The 21,530-nt window shown below is 48.7% G+C and overlaps 1 protein-coding gene across 2 annotated transcripts in view; it reads left to right on the forward strand.

Moving 5' to 3' along the window:
• The window catches only part of LOC135921380 (uncharacterized), a 60,387-nt gene extending 42,588 nt beyond the window's left edge, over positions 1–17,799 (forward strand). For both annotated transcript variants that reach the window (XM_070530203.1, XM_070530204.1), the window contains exons 10-12: positions 6,949–7,131; positions 7,956–8,078; positions 17,509–17,799. In XM_070530203.1, coding sequence (XP_070386304.1) covers positions 6,949–7,131; positions 7,956–8,078; positions 17,509–17,679 — 477 coding nt within the window. In that variant the 3' untranslated portion in view covers positions 17,680–17,799. The remainder of the gene's footprint in view (positions 1–6,948; positions 7,132–7,955; positions 8,079–17,508) is intronic.
• The last annotated feature ends 3,731 nt before the right edge of the window (positions 17,800–21,530 follow it).

Genomic DNA, 21,530 nt, shown 5'->3' on the forward strand with positions numbered 1-21,530 from the left:
TATCCGGATCATGAGACTGAAATTATCTGAAGAATAAGAATAGGCTGGGGTGCGTTTGGCAGGCTTTCTCAGATTATGAACAGCAGGTTGCCGTTGTCCCTCAAGAGAAAAGTGTCAGCTGTGTCATACCAGTACTCACGTACGGGGCAGAAACCTGGAGGCTTACAAAAAGGGTTTTACTTAAATTGAGGACGACGCAACGAGCTATGGAAAGAAGAATGATAGGTGTAACATTAAGGGATAATAAAAGAGCAGATTCGGTGAGGGAACAAACGCGAGGTAATGACCTCTTAGTTGAAATCAAGAAAAAGAATTGGGCGTGGGCAGGGCGCGTGATGTGGAGGGAAGATAACGGATAGTCATTAAGGGTTACGGACTGGATTCCAAGAGAAGGGAAGCGTAGCATGGGGCGGCAGAAAGTTAGGTGGGCGGATGAGATTAACGCTTTAATGACGAGACATAAATACCGAAAAAAAATTTTTATTCCTCTATCGAAATACGCAAAACACATCAAGAATAAGCGTAATCAACAAAAATAACAAATATTTTGCAGAATTTTTTTAGCAATAGAGGGCAAACCCCAGACAGGAAACTGGAAGTGGGCTTCACCCCAAGCCACCTAAGGCTTCATTTTCAATTTGTATCGACAACTCTCATGATATGTGAACCATAGGCGCACATTTGAGTTGCTTTACATCACATGTGTGACACCACTTCAGCTGCATATGTTGCATCGGCCTGTCTCATCTGACCTTGCTTGCACAAGGCAGTGACTGGCGTGCCAAACTTCTACTTCTTCGTCCAGTGTTCCTGCTCTAAACCAACAAATGACGCTTGCCGCCTGTCATTAAGTCTTGGCCGAAGACATCTAGCTAGAAGCTTCATACTCAATAATTAAACTCAGTAAGAAAAAATTCTTTTTTGGTACGTTGCCTGTAGGCAACACCCGTCAATAAAGGGTTAAGTTTGCAGGGACAACATGGCCACAATTAGTACATGACCGGGGTAGCTGGAGAAGTATGGGAGAGGCCTTTGCCCTGCAGTGAGTGTAACCAGGCTGATGATGATTATGATGAAGATGATGCCTTATGCAACACGCGAATTTGTTGTCTCGATCTACTCGAAGCAACATATTGTTTGGTCGATCTCCCCATATTTGGATTATTGAAAGCGATGGACTAATACTGACAAAAGACACCTGTACACTACTTCGCCAATCAACGCAAAACATTTAAATTATGTGGTAATGTACGCACCGGAACCAGCACATGACTATGAGGAACGCCGTAGTGGGGGACTCTGGAATAATTTTTCCCACCTGGAGTTCTTCAACGTGCACCTAATGGTCGGCACGTGAGCTTCTTTTTTCTGCATTTCGCACCACATAAATGCGGCCGCCTTTTCAGGGATTCGATCCCGCAACCTCGAGGTCAGCAGCGCAACGCCACACCCACTTGGTTACCGCAGGGTGGTCGTTCAACGAACGTGACGCTCTACTATGTTCATGTCTGCTTCATGGTGCACGAGAATCGAGGACCACAGATTAGCTACGTCTCATTTACACATTCCACGCTGTTAAACCTGAGCAATATTTTGTATGCGTTCTGATGCCCGAAGGTCGTTTTATTTCGGCAGAAACTATGTACAGACACTCAAAGCGAATTTCTACCATCGGCATCGTTGTGAGGTTTCTTTCGCATAAAGTCAAATGGTAATAACACGCCGGCCATGCGCCGTATGCTGTCGGTGCGACGGAAACCTCGTGAAGGTAAGCCTAGAAGATGGTGGCTTGAAGCGGCTCCGTCTTGTCGCGCGTGCATCAAGGGGTGTGGAGCGGTAACAAGTGCACTAGCTTGGAAGGGTAGGGAAAGGGGGCAAGTTAGTGCGCATCTCCTCTTGTACTCCTGCTGTGGCGGATGAGTGAGGTCGTCAGTGATGGGCTCGAAGGCTGCGCCACCCAGAGATAGCTGATGCCTCCTTGGGCGTTTTCTTCAACTTGCGTGGCACTGAAGCGACAGGCAGCACGAAGGCGAATTCGCTCGCCGCAGCTTCCGCTCTTTGTCACGACAGCGTTTTGACGACGGGTGTCTGCGGTCATCTATTGACACGGGTTCGTGTTTGCCTGTGCGCACGTGATAACATGCTTGTTAATTTTGTTAGTAAACATAAGTTTATAGCCCTGTAGCCGCGTTATAAAGCTAGTAACCTTACTTCGTTTAGCTCTCTAATTTGCTATCACATTTGGTGCTTCACCTTTCCAGTGAAATTGTCTCTTTTTTCTCGAATGTTTGTGTTTGATTCAACGGAAACATTTTGCTATTTAACACCCCGATAAGTCTGTAAGCTACAGCTCATATGCAATTGTCTATTACATATTTCAGTATGTTGATGCCATTCTTTTAATGTCAAATCAGAAAGTCCACTCGGCAGCTATCGCAAACTTATAGAGAGGTTGTCGGCAGTAACAAGACGTTGCTACAGCAAAAGAAGCTGCTGCATAACCCATCTCAATATGACAGTCAACCGTAATACGTTATCATTCAATCAATGTAGCGACAAAACGCATTGCCACCCTTAAAATGGCGAGTGCATGAGGCGTGAACTGTAGCGGGACTCTTTCTTCGGGCTTCACTAACAACACTCAGCGTTATCTAGGGCCGCCACCGCGAAGCCTGCGCGTGGCTTTCGAAATGCATGGCGCCTCAAAAACGCGCCACGAAGCAACTGAACTTCTCTCGCTCTCGCGCTTCTTTCTGGACGCGTTGCGCCATCTAATCGCACTATCGCGAAGTACGCACATAGCCTCCGAGACCAGAAGCGTGGCGAGCCGGTGCCCCCAAACGCTGAGAATATTTATCTCGCTTGCCGCACGCTCTATTGCACATACTCAGTAACCCAAGTTGGCTATAGGTTCATTGAAAAGTGCCACATGTCCAGTGCATTTGAAACGCCGACTGTTAATGGCTTGGGTTGCTGTCCTACAGAAACCCCTGTGACGGTTATGCCGCAAATATACTCAAATGTCCTTAACGCACTGTAGTTTCGTTGAAATATTTATTTATTTATGTTATTTATTTATTAGTACCTCAAAGGCCCCATTGAAGGGGTATTACATGAGGGGGTGGAATTTCAGCAGTACATTTCTTCTATGGATGATCTGAATGACGATGAGTCGATCTGAACAACGATGGCGTTTGGCAGGTCATTCCAGTCCCTTGCTGTATGGACGAAAAATGACGACAGATGCGCGGAAGTGCGAGCAGGGGGCGGGTAGACGGCCTTCCTGTGGTTTGTGCGACTTGAAATGCGATGGGCGGGGCTGATAATTGAGTTCAGAGATGGATGATAAAAGAATTTATGAAACAGACACAATCTGGAAATTTTTCGGCGGAAATTTCGCCGATATCAATCATCGAAGACTTTAGGTGGAAAACTGTTGCTTCTTTCATTAAAAACTTATTCCTTTTTTTTGCGCCTCGCCCTCTCTGTCTTTCTCTCCCCAACTCCCTTCCCCACGCTGAGTAGCATGTGAGCAATGTCTATACGCCGGCTGGAATCTGCCTTTCATTAAAGGTTCTCCCTCGCCGTGACTGTTCCGGCGGCATATGCACCTCTGGGTACTATCAGCCTCTTGCATGTTCAGGACAACAGGTGATTGTAAGGGGTAATGTAATATAGGTATGCTTAATGGACAGCGAAACACATTTTATTGACAAACTTATCGCACATGACCATCGTCGCAACGAATTGCACAATAGAGAAGAGCGGTAAAAGCTTTATCCTGTTACGAGAAAAACGGAAGAGAGAGAAAGTACGCGCAATCGGGTATCGCTTCATGCGAACACGTCCATGCGCGGACTTGGAAGGCTCGCACAGCGCCATCAGAATAAAATAACGCTCTGCGCAAATTCTCAGCAGCACTAAAGTTCCGTCCGCACTTTCCGTCGGAAACGTTGCATCACTGGCGTGTAACATGTACTCTAGAAAGGGGAAACGGTCCTTTTATGCATTCACGCAGCAAGTCGTCTGCTACCGGGAAGTCGACGCCAGAAGGCGCTCAATGGCGGCGTGGTCACGTGCTAAATAATGGCAGCGTCCGTGCAGTGGCGCTGTAAACTGTACCATACAGTCACGGATTGAATTTGTCCTGCATCACATAGAGCTTACATGCGGGCGCACCATGGGCACTATAGGTGTGCGATGCCAGCGCCACCACGTAACGAGAACTTAGGCCCGCATCCTTAAACAACCCTCGATTCAAAAATCTACCTACACTCCGCCGAGTTGAGAACAGCGCCGCGCATCGACTGAAGAAGACATTACGCCACTCAAGAATTGCCACGAGGTGTCAGTGAAGCGCAGTGATGACACCTGTCGAGAGGCAACGTTGCCATCCACTTTCTCGAGTCGAGGTGAAGTGTGGAGTGCCGAAACGTTCCAGTATTCGGGGTTTAACCTCTTTTAATTTTCAAGCTAGTAAACTGCTGAATTGTATCGTTCGCAGTTTACCGGCCCGAGGCGAATCCCAGAGTTATGGGAAACAGTATGTTTCAGGCAGTGTGTTTGCGCGAGGCCAATAGTATCGTATCGCGCAGTTCAACATGGTAGTCTTGTATGTCTTCCCGGGACAATGACGGCACTACAAATGCTCATGACAGTTGGTTTGCTGGAAATATTTCTTGACAGGGAAATTTTTTGAGCCTCGGGACGAAGATTAGAGGAGGGCCACGTCTGAAGGCACTTCGTCCACACGATTTTGGTAAAAACGGTCGAACAGGAGCTCTGCTCGCAGACAGCATTTTAACTTCTCTTACAATGCTGTGGACGAGCCTAACTTCATCTGAGTGCTCTGTGTGCCTTTTCAATTCATGGAGCAATGGAAGCTGAAGCCAATTTATCCTTATTTTTTTTTCTGAAGTAAGACAGGTTGGAAACAAAAAAATTAACATTTTTTGTCAGTATTCGAGAAAATAGTGTGACACGGAATAGGTTCACGATGTAGTTGGCGCGTTGTTGCTTGCTTAGTTTGCAGTGGTCGTCATGTTTGAGGTTTACTTCATTATTACTGAAGTACTCGTAGCGGAATAAATGCTCTGAAAAAATCAGCAGACTAATTTAATATGACTGATTATATGTCAACAATAGGCGTTGCATGAGGCAGATTTACTATTTAGTGTACAAGAAATATGTTCGAATTATAAGTGGCTCCAGTGCTCGTGATGTGTTTAATTATAATGTCGACCTGTAAACACTGGCACTGACTGATTCAAACAAGTAATTCCTGTCTTGTCCGCTTTACTGACGGGAGTCCACAGCGAAGAGCAGTCGACTACAGTCTGGTAAAAAAAAGAAATACAAAATTTTACACTCATGCAATTGTATGAGATCTCGAGTCTGTTTATTATTTTTTTTATTGCCAAGCTTAGCACAGATAATGCTCGGACAGTCGACCGTACAGGTATACGGACGAAACTTGGACTGGACATTTCATCGACGACCTCAAGGTATTACCTAGATGTTTTTTTCGTTTTCCTATAGTTGGCCTCGACGTTCGTTTTAGAGCAGCTTGCGTAGGGGATCACCATTTCTCAAAGCCGATTTTTTCGTTATACCAGCAAAGTTCCGGGGCCATAACTCCTCGGTGTGAACTTTGGTGTCGGCATGCCCTTCGAACTGGGCACCCGTGATAGCGGGGTCGATGTCCACAACATTTCTTCTAAGGAGTTTTTCCCACGTGATTGTTACGTGTTCTCGCACGACGTGCGGCGTGCTCCAAAGATGCATAGGGCTCTGAACACACTGCTGGCCCAGTGACATGGAGCTTACCTTTCAGTTCTGAACAATCAAGTTCCGTTGAGATTCGTCACTGATCAGCCGTCATAGCAACGCAGCATTCATGCGTTCTGAAACGTTTCTGGTTAACATTTGGCCGAAGTTCCTGCACCCACTGTAAGCGCTGGGGTCGGGCATGTCAAAAGAGGTAGCTGACCCATGCCGTCGTCCGACTCATCCACTCTAAGAACGTTGTTGAAGGGAGCAACATGTTCGCATCGAGAACGAGGAGTACCGGGTCTATTTAGAGTACCTACATGGAGAGCGGAGAACGTTACATCTCATTAGCTTAGCATCACTTAAGTGAAGCACCCCGAGGAGCTGAAAACAGCTGCTTAGACCCCATCTCTCCTCCCTAGATGCCTAGGCCAGGGAAGCTGCAGTTCAACCTTGGTCTAATCGAAGCGTCCAAAGTTGTCGAAGGACCCTCGTTGAGGATGAGGGTTGACAGACTGACTCACGCATCTTTGTTTCGCTGAACACACAGAAAGGAGGAGGGGTGGGGGGCTTCGTAGACAAAGGTTGTCACGCTTGACTAAAACTGGCGCGTCTTGTTTGCTGCGATGACCCCGCAGTTAGCTGGGGCGTTTGTGAAACGACCGCGGCGGTTACCTTGGTCCGTGAGGGAACGCTGTCAAACACCCTTTTCCAGGGGTTTTTCTTGCTCTGATTGGTCCGTTAAGGTGACAGTGAACCAGCTAACAATACTCTCGCCTTGCGGGCGCCGGTAGTGTGTCCGTGAGAGAGGCATTGTCAGCTTTACAAAGCGATTCGTCGTAGTGGGCTAGGGCTAGGAGAGGCTAGAAGATCACTGCACCATCTGGCCGATCGTAACACCACTCACTCCACGTACGAACATTCAATGTGTTCCAGTACTCGGCCGGGACAGCTAGTTTCCCAAGCAAAGGTGGGAAACCACCTTTGCTAGACCTTGCTGTAGCTCGTATTGCAATGCAGACGTAGCTGTCATAACGACAGTTTTACGAAATCGTTGTGCAAATGTGCAAAGGCGTGAGCTAATGCATACATTCTGTTCTACGCCAGTAGATGCCTTGTATAGCCATCGCCTTCTGTCTGTCTTGTTTAGTAATTCTGATGTTTACATTCTGCGCGCAGAGCAAGATTGCGCAGTTTATGCGCAGAACCGTTCGGTACACATCGGACACCAAGATGGGTCTTTCCTTCGAGCTCGGCACACTCGTCTACACTTTGAAGAAGCCTTATTCGGGCGACATCGTCACGGAGGAAATGGTCAACGCTGAGTGCACCGTACTCTTCGTCACCAGCCTGGACGTTGCGGTAAGTCTATCATATTTCTTCCCCGCCCGCGAGTTCATCTTCCCAACCTGCGAACTGCTAATTTGTACCGCTTCCCAAATGCTTAGGGGAGGAGATTTGCTCAATCTGCGCTGGGTCGCAGCTGAAGCAAACGTGTAGCTTCCTATAGGCTGTACAAACCGTATACCGGTGTAATGGAAATTGCCGTTTGCGTGAAGAGAAAAAGAAAGCTCGCAAGCTTACGTCGCCTTGCAGAAGGACAGTCCAATGTCCAGCGAAACAGGATTGCAGATTTGATTGGAGACTGGGTGGAGGTTGAACTGGAGTTGACTGAAAGGCGCTTGGAGATCACTCAAGTACACTTTTGTCCCGCATGCAGTGGACACTAATATACTGCGGCTTATGCAGCCGTTGCTGATCATCAAATCTAGGGACAGCGGCGCTTTTTTGCTTTTCGCCCCGGATCGACATGCGGCCGCCGCGGCCGTGATCGAACCCGCAACCTCGAGCTTAGCAGTGCACGGCCATCGCCACAGCTACTGCGTCAGGTCGTTGTTTGCAGCTCAGAAGGCGGCATCAGTGACGCTGGGATTAAGCTCACGGGCCACGCTGCGTGTCTGTTGCTAAGGCAGCCTCCAAATTTCATCGACGCCCCCTATGCGTTGACCCCAAGACGATTGAATCGGCGTGACATTTTGGTGGAGCGAGTGGCCATGCGTTGTGATTTTCTGTACGCTCGAGGCAACCAGAGATAAACTGAACTTTGCCTGTTTAAGCCGCAGCTGCACGTTTGAAGCGGCGAAGTTCGGGCCAAATGTGATAGCTACTCGGCTGTTCTTTTTCAGCCTTGCAAGTTGGATTTGCGGCTTTTGCGAGCTGAGCTATTCTATGACGTCAACGTGGCACAAGTGAGAGGCGATAAGAAGAAGGCCATGTTCTTCGAGGGCGAAGACACCCTCAGAAGAAAGGTAAGGCAGTGCACATCTAATGCATACGCCAAGTATATTTCTTTTTCTCTACGCTTGTGTGCGCGCGCCTTTGGGTTCTTCGGAGTGGCAGACGACGGGCGTCACGTGACGTGAGCCTAAACGCAGAAGGACGCGGAAGTTGAGTGACATGGCGGACTACGTGCGGTCGCGAGTGACAAATGCCAAGGAGACCGCGTTGCGGCAGTGACATGTACAGGCGCGGCCACTGTTAAGAGGTAACACCGCGCGCGTGGCCGCACTCATCGTACCACCAAGTGGGCGCCGTGACAAGTATTGAGGCGCAAGCACAATCAGCGCCAGAGGCGGAGTTAGCTTGCCGTCGTCTGCTACGGTTCCTCCTACTTCGCCACACGCGCTCTGGTACAAAAGGCTGTAGCCATGGTGCTCGAAAGGAAGGAGACCTTCATCTAAGCTTCATCTGCCGTCGTGGTCTGGGCTTCTTCGTATTTACCATATAATAAATCTCAAGCATATATTTACAAGTATGCCTCGTTTGTCGTGTGATTTTTTACTTCCTTAGCAAGCGAATTCTGAAATCGACCATCTTTTACAAAAGGGACCTTTCAGTAGCAAAAGGCGCAGTTAAAGCTTTAGGTGTGCAGCATGCCTACGTGCTTTGACAGCTGATTTAGAATACTAGCTGTTGACGCACCATTGCCACAGGGTTTGTGTACTCCAAAGCGAAGAGCGCAATCTAGGTCGCGGCGATGTGGGAGGTATCTTAGCAGACGACGCACAGCTCACTGCCCCTCTGGCACTGATTGCGCTTGCGCCGCAATACTTCGTGCGGCGCCCGTCGTAGAGCGAATGGGCGCGATTTTTTTTGTGTTGTTGTCAAGAGATCGTGCGTGCAGCGGGAAGTGCCTGAACTTTTCATGTCAGGCCCTTGGTTGTATATCTACTACCTTGGAAATACGTAGTCAGATGTTAAGGGGTTTTAAACTTGTTTTGTGACAGAATAACGTTGTAAACCCTGCTCACTGCGCAACATGTATCAAGCCGAGTCCCCCGTGTATCCGTAATAAATCCAACAAGTGCGACTCGCCATGGTGCGGCCACGCTGTGGCCGCGCTGCCCGCTCCCCGTTGGCAGTTTTGTTCATATTGCGGTGTTCTGCGCTGCACCGTTAGGCACCGTACTACTTTCTACTCGAACGCGCGTGCCGCATTTGCTAAATGACAATATGTGCGTCGGACCTACAAAAACGCGCAAGCATTTACGTACAGACGCCATAATTTAAACGCCACGACGTACCGGTGGTCTGAAGGAACACCAAAGAAACGTTGCTGGCGTCGCCATGCAGAGATGACGCACCCTCTGGTGCAAAAGTGCGCATGAATACTGTTGGGCAACAAGGAAGGTCACGCGAGCTAAGGAGAACAGAAAGGAAATGAAGTTTCCAGTTCTGCTTGCTCGGAGACGTGCAGATTTGTGTTTTCCCAGTAGTTTTTTGGTGCCGAATGGCCCTCGCTACCGTTATCGGACATTGCGACAACTCTAGGGACCTACGAATGGATCGACCCAAACACAAGTGACCGGCCCAGTGAAGTCTTCTCACGAAATGTGTCAACGAAGAGAACGCTCGATACCGACTCTACTTACCAAGCTGAGTTCCATGCTATTGCAGCAGTGATTGAACTTTTGATTTCTGTGGAACCCTTTGTGAGAGGTCTTGAAATCACGCTACATTATGAAGCCGGAGCCGCAACTTCCATGGCCAGTTTAAAGACTACCAAATAGACTATTATTACTTTCTTTCGTCGCCAGCGACGTCACGATATGACCCCGAGGAAGCTTCTTTTGTTGCGCCGCAGACAAATGTTCGATCGGCTGGACCTAAGCTATTAAGTTGTCTCGTGGAGTCATTAGTAAATGTTTACTGCTGTGCGAGAAGTGTGAAACCGTCATTGACATGGGTCTTTCATTCAGCTTGATGGTTAAGTTTCATTATCATGAACCGTACCTCTGCAGCTATTGCCAGCCTGCAGGTGACTGAGGCCTATTACGAAAATGCGGTGGACATGTGGTCCACAGCATCATGTGACACGTTTGGCATCGAGCAGGAAGAATTGCTTGCCTTTGCTTGCTGCCTTTCATTCGTCATTCGGTGTTCCTGCATTGAGAGCGACGTCAGTTATGGCGCCCTATGACTTCCTTTAAAGTCGTGTAAGAGGAGTGAAAGGTCTTAAGGTAACCACGACATCACATGCATATATGCTGATATGCATAGTGCTGAGACATCTTCTGTCAGCTCTGGTGGTTTCGTGTGATCGGAGTCATTGTGACAACAATGCCTCGAACGCTACAGAAGACGACTGATGCAAAAATTCAAGGATTGATCTTGTTTGTTCAATTGGAGGCAGCGAGACAGGATAAAACTCGTTCCTTGGATGATTGCGTTTTTAAGCGCACTGAATCTTTCCGTGAGTAGGGTCGAAATAAACAAGGTCGAGATGTGTCAGACAATGTGTCTGTCTATTCAAATGTGTTCATTTCACAAAAGTGTGCAGCTCATTTCTGAAAACTGCGAATACACGTTATCGACTGACCAAAAGAGCAGATTCGTGTCCATCTGCAATGTTGCTTCCGTTGTACCCCAAAGGCTTACCGTGTAAGTGCGTCCCATAGACGCATCCTATGCTCCAATTGTCAATGAAGGCATGCAACTTCTCTTTGTTTGGGGCCATCGAAGAGTGACACAAAGACTTCATGCATCGAAAAGACGTGCTGTGCAGAAGCAACGTCTAATGACAACGCCGAGAATGTCGATGCGCCATCGCTCTGCACATAGCGGCGTAGTTTTCTACGATCTCTAATTGACGGAAGAAGCCAACTGAGTTTTCTGAGAGAAGACCTTTCCAAGGAGATGAAGTTGCCCGTCGTAGGGGAAGTTATGTTGTCCACGAACACGTTCAGGAACATTCAAACTTCAAGAAGCAGGAAATATTGGACCGTTCGTGCGAAGCTGTAAAGCCTGTTCGATAGGTCACACTCTGTTTTCGGTGTTGTTGAGATTTCGAGCATCGGCCAAGAAACTGAAATGCATCTGGCTGAATTGGCTCCTTGCGCAAAGCTTGAGCAAGCCGAAATAAATCATGCAGATTCGAACAAGTTCGCTGTGAATTGAGATGGCAGCATTGGACTACCTAATTATTAACGTGCGCTCAAGTAGCACAAGAAGAGTCTTCTTTTTCTCTTCTTGTCTATATTGCGCAGCATGTTAATAATTCAAGCATAAACCAACTAGTATGCTACAAAGTATGATTGCAAGATATCCGACTATGGATTGGAGAAGGCCAAATTGTGACGGATTCTGAGAACTGAAGTCAAATCTCAGATAAACTCGATTCTTGTAGGGACGATCGGAATGTTCAGTTGGACTTTTTAAGGGGCTACAGACAAAGCAGCAGAAGACGTACTCTCAAGCCAACACGATCTGTGTGATACGTCAGTTGGGCGGCCAGTTGTACGTCCAACAATCGAAGCTGTGATGCAGACATCTCAACCCGTCTTGGGGTTTTAGAAAACGTGGGAATCAGGAGTGACTACGACCCACCACAGAAATGGGCCTTACTTGGCGAATTCAAATCTTGTATCACGGGTGTTGGGGAACGCTATGCAGTTATTTTTTTTTTGCCTTGGAAACCGGAAAAGAGAAACATCGGAGTTAACCGTCGCGAAGCATGGAGGCAACTAAGCGCGTTAGTACGACGGCTGCTGAATAAGGAGGAGCTGAGGTTGATGCTGAGAGCCAAGGCTTACGGGACCACCGAATACATATTTACTACATGGCGCACCGCGAACGTTCTTGTGGCACCCCAATGATTCTCACAACAAAGCTTCGCACTGCGATGCATCTTCTTCTGCAGCTGGTCGTATGTCATTGAGTGAATGTATTGACAAAGACATCAACTTAAACTCGGACGTCCTGGCGCTTTTTCTGAGATTGCGATGATTTCGCATAGAACTCAGCGCTGAGATCCAGGAGGCATTGCTTAATGTATTTATAACAGAGAAAGATCGCGGCGCCTTCGGGTTTTTCAAGTATTTTGGCCGGCCTATTGGAACGCTTCGGACAAGTTGAAAACGTGGCGAATTGCTCATGTTCCGTTTGGCGCCACTTCAAGCGGGTCTTCAAAGTCATATGTTTTTGCACTCGCATAGCCAATCCTGTTATAGACACCACGTACAATTAGACAATAACTTATCCACAGAAACTCCACTAGTCAGCAGGTAGGCTAAATTCTCCTTTCCTGGACAACAGCTCCACATAAGTAAATTTTCTGTCTGATAATTTTCACTCTGTTCGACAGAAATTGCTTCCCCTTCGCTGTGTCGCCTTTTACCCACGACACCGTGACTATGGAATCGGACCACAGTGTACATTGGAACTCGAAGTGAGTGAGGGCGCTTCAGACGTAACTAAGCAGCCTTCCTTTGATCGAGGCTTCTAGGAGCTCCAGCCGTGGTAGTGTCGTTGTCTTGTTAGGTGTGACTTGTGACTTGCTGATAAGCAACACGGGTCTCACTGAGCCGCTCGGTACGACGTAGAAAGCTGGAGGGCTTGCATCGCAAAATAAGTGCACCTGTAACACCCTGGGAAATTTGGTTCTGCTTTCAACATAGCGCGTAATGAAAACGCTCTTCTATAATGATAGTTGGCCAACCAATACATACCATTCTACTTGTATATCTTGTGGTAGCCGCTTCTCCGAGCCTATTCCACGTGTACGTAACTTGTGCAAGATCCTGATGGCAATGGTAAATGACGCAGCAAGCTCCACTGGGTCGAACATCCGTGAAGCAGCCTGAAGCACGAAACGCTTGGACTGTTCTTTTATAAAGTCGAGGTTTGTCAAGAGAGAGGGAGAGCACTCGTGTGTTGTCTCAATGCAATTCCAAGCACTTTCACGCTTTTCTCTTTGAGGACAGACAGTTCTTCGGGTGCCGACTGTTCCTCGCCTATCTGAGCTGGTCACCAGGAGTGCATCAGGTCATCTGAGTTCGTCGCCCATTTCCGTAGCGCTCTTCTTGCCTCCTATACAGCAGATGTGAAGTGCTTTATCGTGTGAGTCTGCTTGAGCCCCTAGATTATCCACGTAGAATGGCTTGCGGAGAAGTCTCGCGCTACTTACTTTGCTTGAAGGCACACTCTCTAGATGGTGGAGCATAGTCGCCCTCAGGAGAGAGGGGCTACATGTTGATCTGAATGGCACTCGCGTCATTCTCCATTGCTGAATCTCTTCTTCTGAGAAAGACACTGCTTTTAGTTTCTCCAAACCGGAGAAATTGGAATGCGTCTCTACCTTTCTCTGCTGTTGAGACGAAGGAATGCTTTCTCTTTGTCAATTGGCAGAGCTTTGCGGTAGGTTCTGTGGCCGCGTGATCTAGTTAGATCGCGGGGCCATCTTACGGCGTGGCCGCGAAACTTTACTTTTGTCATCCTATTGATGACTCTATATGTGTGGAACCTCTAAATTCACCAAAGCGTGCGATTTGGGAGGTACTACAGAACACGTCTCGCAAGCGCGCTGCGTTTCGTACATATTGAGGTTCAGGTTGACCACTGGCGAAGTTCGAGATTTTACCGCATCTTCGTCTCCTGGCACAGAGCGACGTTTTGATGAAAATGACCCGGACGACTCGTCGTGGGTTTTTCTTCCTATGACGCATGCTTCAGATGATTTAGGAGAAGGAAGTGTCACGGGGTCGAAGAGCAGCTGGACGAATATCTTCTGCCCGGGATGATGTGCCGGCAAGTGCTATATATATAGAGAAACACCGCGCCGTGTTCAAGCTTGTGCATTCTTTCCCTTCGCGAGGTTCACCAACGACAGCGTCAGTGCAACTTCTTAGGCAATGGAAAGAGCGACCATGAGTTTCAGAGTCTAGCCTGGAAGAAAAAGATCCAAGTGTTTTGGATCGACTAACTTCGATGTACAAACAGTGCATGTAAGGGTTGGGGAGAGGAAGGGGCAGAGGCGTGGTATGCGAAGGAGACAAATAGAACAGTTTCATAGGCTGCACCGTATGCAGGTTCACTCATACAAAAGTATCAGAAATGTCACCTGCACGGCGAGTTTTCGGCGATGTGGAACTGTGTCGCCATCTAGCATGCACTGGTTGAATGACAAATGTCGCCTCCGAGATCTCGGAAATTACTATAACACTAAAGAGGCCTCAGAAATAGTTGCTGACGCTAGAAGCTTCATACGTGTAACTTTGTAGCGGGTTCACCAGAGCTTGCATGAATAACTGATGAGCAAGAGTACGCATGCCAGTGACGCCATTTGGACGGTATACGTGAAATCATTCTTGCAATTACTTTCACTCGCAGAATTTGCCGAAAGGAGGCATCTTTTTCTTACAACTCACAATCATATAAATTGCTGTACAGAAAAAAAAGGTTTCTTTGTCGGCATGTAGATTTCCGTCGTTCGAACAGCATCTGCATTTCATTCGTTGAAAAAATTTTCTTATCAGCAGAAAGTGCGAAGGGGAAGCATTTGATCACAAGTAATGGTTCTGGTGACGTTGTCGGGAAGCCGCGAGAACATTTGGTGTAGCGAGGATATCCTTAATAATTATTTGTTCCCTGTACATTCGTACCGCCACTCTGCAACGCTTCTTTGATGAAAAAGTTTATTTAACAAGATTTAAGCCTTGACGTCACGCGTAATTTGCATGGAGCCAATAAGCGTCAATGCGCCTTTGGGGACGCCTTAACGTGCTCTTATCATAGTTTCGCCACAGTACGCAAGGGGGAAGTGGTAAAAGAGAGAAAAAAAAAGTGTTTTGCCGGTGAGTAGAAAGTAAATAAAAAATTGGCCGACGATTACACACTTTGGTAATGCGATCTTTGAGCGCAGCTGCTGCCTTATTGCAGCAACAGGCAACCGCATACAGAACACGCAGTGCCGAACGGAGGCGGTTCTGCGTTTCGGACTGGGCAGCACACACCGCGATCCGCCTCTATAGAGCGGGCGCTGCGGGGACGCGCCATCGCGCCATATTGTAGTGGGTCACCGCCGCGACGAGGGGGGCGGGTGGTATTGACAAGCGGTCACACTCATTCACTCACAGACGGGACTCAGTGTGGCCGCGCAAGGTCGGGGAGGGAAGTAGAAGTAAGAGGACGAAGCGCTATAAGCTTAAACCCCATGAGCGCGATATTGTGCGCGACAGCGACGAGCGACGGCTTCGGGCGAGGAATCGGGCCGTCGCTTGAACAGATCGCTCGGTCTTGTCGCGCGATCGCTCGGTTCTGCAACTCTAGAGTTTGTCGCTCGACGCCCGGAACTGCTATGAGTGATTAGGCAATAGCGCGAAGCCAGAACTGGACGTGCATAATTCAAGTACTTCCGATTGTCGCACGGAAGGAGCAAAAAACGATTGAATTTTCGCACGTACAAAGGTCAGAACCTACTGGAAGACCTTTAGAAATATCTTATGCTGCTTTTTACAGTAAGACACATCAACTTAATTTAATAAAGCACCGGCCACGCTAGTTTTGGCGCCTATATTGCCACCCTCATACCGGCGACACTGGGGAGACGCCGCTCGAAGTCATCGCTCACATGGGGTACGACTTGTAGGCGACGAAGCGAACGCGACAGCCATCTCCGTCGCGTCGCTTGTCGCTGTCCTGCGCAAAATCGCTTGCATGGGGTTTATACTTAACTCTTTCGAGTCATCGCAACGATACTGTGCCAGGTAAGGGGAGGTGTAGGGCGTGAGTGGCGGCGGGTGAACGACAGCGAGGTGCAGGCACTGCCAGAGGCGACAAATGCCACCGAGGAACGCTGCCCGCAAACGGGGAAGCGAAGGACACGGCTGAGAGCCGTACAGCCACGCGACGCGGAAACGGAGGAGGGGAGCGCCGTGGATAACGCGCGGCAAGGAGCGCCCGCTGCCGGCACCGCGGCACTGCCGCGACAGCGGGAGAAGGGACGGCGAGGGCGAAGAGGACAGTAGCGGCGAGAGTCACCTCAAGGGCGCTGCGCTGAGGAGGGGGGCGAGAGGATAGGCGAGAGCACGTGATCCGGCTTTGGAGGACAAGGGCAGAGCAATACTCGCGCCGCGCGCAAGCGATGGCAGCCGGAGCGCGCGCATGATGACCTTGGTTATGGCGAGGCCGACGGCGAAGTTCAATGGCGACGCGAAACGCAGTAACGGGCGCTAAAGAGCTATGCTCTAAAAAGATATCTGTGCGGCCTTCCAATTCGGGAAGCTTCGCAGTCTAAAAAATGATCCTGTTGCAGAGGTCGAGGAATGGCCCAATGTTTTCTTTTCGAGAAATCCGCGGTGGTGTCACTGGTTAGCGTTAATGTCGGATGGTGATTAACTCGGACTCAACCTGCGATACGCTAGCGTGTTGGCCGATTGCGAGCGTGTTGCAACTATCCTAGATGGGCGTTATGTCAGAGTTCAGTCTCCGTACTGGTACGACCTTTAACGCGAGAGCGTTGAGGGCCCCGTGTCGTGGAAAATCGGGCGTCGGCATCCCGCGTCCAGCGTCGACCGTTGTATGGACAAGAATAATTTCGAACCACGCGTACCTGACCACACAGGCGCTCCGTATATAGCGCAAGGAAGTTATTGAATGCATTGAATTTCTCAAGGTAAAGTACGTCAGAGAAATTGTAAAGTGCGACTTACACACAACCTACAGACGTGATAGCGTTTGACTGTATTGAGTATAGAAGAAAACATAGTTCTGTTACGCGGAGACTCAAAACACAAACCCATTTTCCAGCATTTCTATCATTCGTAGAGCGGCGACGGCCTCCTCCGAGTTTGGCGCGTGGCGGCGCGCGGAAATCTGAAAGGGCACGAAGCGGCCGCGGCCGGACTCTACTCTCTCCTCCGCGCGGAGGAGCGAGGGAGTCGAGTCCGGCCGTGGAAGCGGCGTGCCCGCTTCCTTGCAATACCTCCAGATGGCGCTCGCCTCTGCGGCATCGCGGCCCACGCAAGGGGCCGCGTTTCTACCAGAAAGTTGCCTTCGTGCGTAGCGTTCGCCACCAGCGTTTCCCGGTAAACATTACGGTCACATAAGCTGCAGTTGCCGCGAAGCGTTAGAAGCAGTCAGGGATCTTTTAATGCTATCGCGTTCAACTCTTAAAGGCGAAACTTGAGCGTCCTCCATTTTTTTTTCGTCAGTGAGGAAGCTTTCTTTCGGAAAACCTTATGGTGGAGTATTTTGTAGCTTTGTGCTATACTCTCGCAGATCACGGTCTCCTTTTTCTTGAATGTCTTGCACAAAGCCACTTGTTGGTTACCGCTGAACTATGGAAACCTAGCCGACGCATCGCCCAGCCTGCAGGCGCACATTCAAATGGTTGACTGACAGGCGGGTAGACTGTGTTCTGTAGGTGAGCTGACTAACGTGCGTTTCCGCCTGCGCGCGCAGTGTCTGAAACTGGCCCACAATTCCACCATGCTGCGGGCGGACATGTCCTTGTTGCTGGTGAACGCTCACCTCGGGGACCCCACCAGGAGTTGCCCCGGTCTGGACGGTCGTGAAAGGGGCGAGATATTTTGGCGTATTGAAGTGGTCAAGGCAGCGCTCAAGATAAAGTGACGCGGAGCCGTGAGCATGCAGCTTGCGAGAAGTTCCGGACTGTGTGGCGCCAGGGGTGGAGTGCTTGAGTGTGCCTTGTCTCATTTTGTGCGTTAAAGTGATACCGCCTGGGAAACTGCATTCCTTTTTTCGCCGTCGTCACTTAGCATAACCCAACTATATTATATTTTCTGTCGTCCATGTATTCCGCGCTTTTTTTAAACCAGTCTCTCTGACCGAATGGCTGACAGCAAGCAGCGGTGCTTTTTAAGGAATTTAAGCCTATGGAACCATTTTAACCATGGCGAGGAGATCAACAAAAGGCGCGGGCGTGTTAATAACCGATTTATGAGGGGTGCACTATTTCTTCCACTTTCACTTCCATTAATTTATCGTTTCTCTATTTAATTTATTGGGCACAAGTAATTGCCCCTATGTTGTACTTGGTGTCAGTGTTTGTTGGGTTCTTATGATATACTTAAGCTATATTTCTGGTTTACCTCAATCCGGAGTGTTCTTGTATCGCTAAGTTATGGAACGAGTCGCAGTTTGTAGGCAGGTGCTGTATTCATGCGGAAATAATATTGTGGGCGGGCAACGGTCAGATATTACTGTGTCATAAGCAAGACAACTGCTTGTTGATTTATCGAGGTTGCAAAGTATGTGATCAGTTGTTGTTCCCGAGGAAATAACCCCACTAGGGGCCGTAATGTGATTATGAAAAGGCGAGGAACTAATCAGGGTAAATCACTGTTTTTGTTGTTTATGGAGCAAAATTCCCCTACACATTCATATTTTTCTAGTGGAGCTGGTCACTGGTCAAGTGAAGGAGTAGCGCCTCAAAGTGATGCAGAAAAGTTATCATTATTTCGGTTACCTTCGGTTAGGTGTTACGCTGACCGACCAGCGAAATAAAAGGACGTGACGCGTTTGCGTCACGTGACTTCCTTCGCACTCCGCTTTCTCGCGCTGGTGCAGCTCGCACTACAGTCGCTTGCGCCTCGGCGTCGCCAAACTGCTCCTGTCCCACAAGTGGATCACGGTGCTGGTGCTCCTGTTCGCACAGTGGAATGCCGCTCTTTAGCATCTAAACATTCAGAGAGCCAGAAGCTCGCACAGCAGCAGCAGCACGGGTGACCGTTCGGCGGTGAAAGTGCTCCGAAACTCGACCACTCCGTCGCTCGAGAACAGGCGCCTGTTGCATAGGCAGTACGACCGCCCACCGCCGACCGCGAACCACGAAAATCACGAACCACGAAAACGAGGCAACGAAAGCTATCCGCTTGAAGGAAAAAAAGTCGCAGTTCCGACCGAGAGGCGAATCATTCATTGCGATTGCAATTTGGTGGACAGCTAGGTGTACACGAAGTAACGATAGTACTTTTATCGGCCCTAGAAACGTGTAAACGTAGGCATGCTAACTAGATTAACAAGGATGTTGTCACGTGCGCACAAACGCACGTGAACACACCTCGCTCGATGATCGCAGGTAACTGTCGAAACGCTGCAGTGAGGAAACGCGGCAGCAGCAGCGAGCGACTTGACCTTCGTGCAGCCGCTCGCGTCAAGGCGAACTATAAGTCGCGAAAACGCAGCGCAGCGCGGACTCTGTATCCGTCGCAGGTGGCTTTCACGATACATCGGCCCGAGCCGCCCTCAGTAGAAAACGCCCCCACTCCCACGCCCCCCTCCTCGAAGCCTTGCGCGCGACTGAAGGCGGTGCGCTTCCTCCCCGCTTTCTTCCGTTGCGTGCGCGAGACTGAACCGAGATAGCCGGCTCACATTCGCGCGCTTTCGCTCGAACGTACAGCATACGTCGCGCTGCGACGATTTTAACGCCCTTGGACTTCATACGGAACCTACGGAACCTCATACGGAACCTCGGCGACGGCAGAAATCCGTCGGGAGTGTCCATATAATTGCTACCGCAATAAAGGAAAGTGCGCGGATTCCACGCGCCGTGGGAATCCGTTTAAGCTAAGTTTTCGTTAGAGTTTACAAGAAACTCTGTCATTGAGCGACCCAAGTGCATAGACAACCGGCGACGTGGCGTTGTAGTGGCGTTGGCGTTGTGCTGCCAAGCCTGATGGCCTGGCAAAAAAAAGAAAAAAGAACAGAACGGCCGTGTACCGTGCATTGGGTGCACGTTGAAGAAAGCCCAGGTGGTCAACAATTAATCCGAAGTCCCCCGTTACAGCGTGCCTCGTAATCGTATCGTGGCTTTAATACGTAAAATCTCGGAATTTAATTTAATTGAAAGTATATAGCACACGATCAAGCTGGACACAATTTATTTTTGTCTGGAAACGCCTCTCTTAACACAAAGTTTTGAAGCTCGAACATTCGCAATCCACAGATGACGACACCAAAAGGTTGTTGATTCGCTGAGGCGTCTATTGGTGAAAATGAGTCCAACTTGGTTATGTATTCTATACTTGCAAATAGGCTCTAAACAAAAACAGCATTCTTTAAGAAGATAAGTGAAAGCGTCGCTTAGCGGGGTCGCGGGGCTAAAATCACTATTTAGCAAAAAACGATGAGCCAAAATTCTTATGTAGATTGATTTGTATTGTTCAACAAATAAGCTCGTAACCAAGCCTGGTGGATACCTGCGCTGTATGAATTAACCAAATCACATTTTGTTCACTTAAAGGCCAACTGCATGCAACTAAATTATGCAATTTGGCGTAACTTGTTATAGATGAGTGGTCTATGCCACTAAAGCAATCTTGTCAACAACAGAGGGCTAGTAATTGCAAAGTTGTCGTCTTAACAGCCTGCAAGAAGCACCTAAGCAGACGACGCGTACACCTAGCGGTTGTCGCTATGATGTACCTTCCAGCACGTCGCCTCCAGGATTTTACCAGGCGCCTCCTCATCTCTGAGGTCATCCCATGGGGCCACGCGCTCTGAGATGCACGCATCAGCTCCGGCGGGTGAAAATGCGACGTTTTTCTTCCTTGCGCAGCTTTTCGGGACTTTACCGGTCGGATTTCAAACGTGACATTTCGCACGGGTGCTCATATACGTGTACACTACCTTAAATCGGCGTTTCTACACTGCCCAAATTTTTTTGCAGCTGGCCTTGTGATGGTGTACCGCGCTTGCCCTTGAAAGCGACCGTGAACGCTGCTGACAAATACGCGACTTATTGCACAAGTCAACGAATGAATAGAATTTATTGATAGGAAAGACAGAGAGGTCGACCTAAGCTAGTGCGCTCTAGTCTGCCAAGTTCATTCGAAATAAATGCCATTGTTAAAAAGAAAGTTATTCTTTACGCTCTTTGGCGACAAGAGACATATCGAGTCTGTAGCATAAGGTGCAGAAAAAGTGCTACAGAAAGGTAATATTTTGCTCTTATCAACAAGAGACCTATAGAGGCTGTAGCATAAGGTGCAGCAAAAGTGCTACGAAAAGGTAACGTTTTATAGCATCGAGCCGGGGTTTAGGCTACAAACCGAATACGGAAATCGGTTTGACCGTTATCTGTTCCAGACAGATAACGGCGCTTGGATTTCCACGCGTCTGGCTACGTGGCTACGGCATAGTACAATCAACACTCAGTGACGCAGATTTAGGTTGCGTCACTGAGTCACTAGCGGCGTTTGCTTGCGGCGCACTGAACGAGGCTATACTAAAATAATATCGCAGAAATTAAATTTTATTTCGGCGGCATCTTATATATTGCACAACACGTTACATAAGCTTTGTATCACTTGGAGATTGAACCACGGTTTGCCACCAGGGCACACCAGGGTATGCATTCCTCTGCAATTCTGTTGCGGATTTAGGGCCAGAGAATAATTATTTACTTTTACAACAGCAATAACAATCGTGCATGTACTTATATAAAAATACTCGTAACGTAT

The sequence above is a fragment of the Dermacentor albipictus genome, unplaced genomic scaffold, assembly GCF_038994185.2.
Source record: "Dermacentor albipictus isolate Rhodes 1998 colony unplaced genomic scaffold, USDA_Dalb.pri_finalv2 scaffold_63, whole genome shotgun sequence".
Lineage (NCBI taxonomy): Eukaryota > Metazoa > Arthropoda > Arachnida > Ixodida > Ixodidae > Dermacentor > Dermacentor albipictus.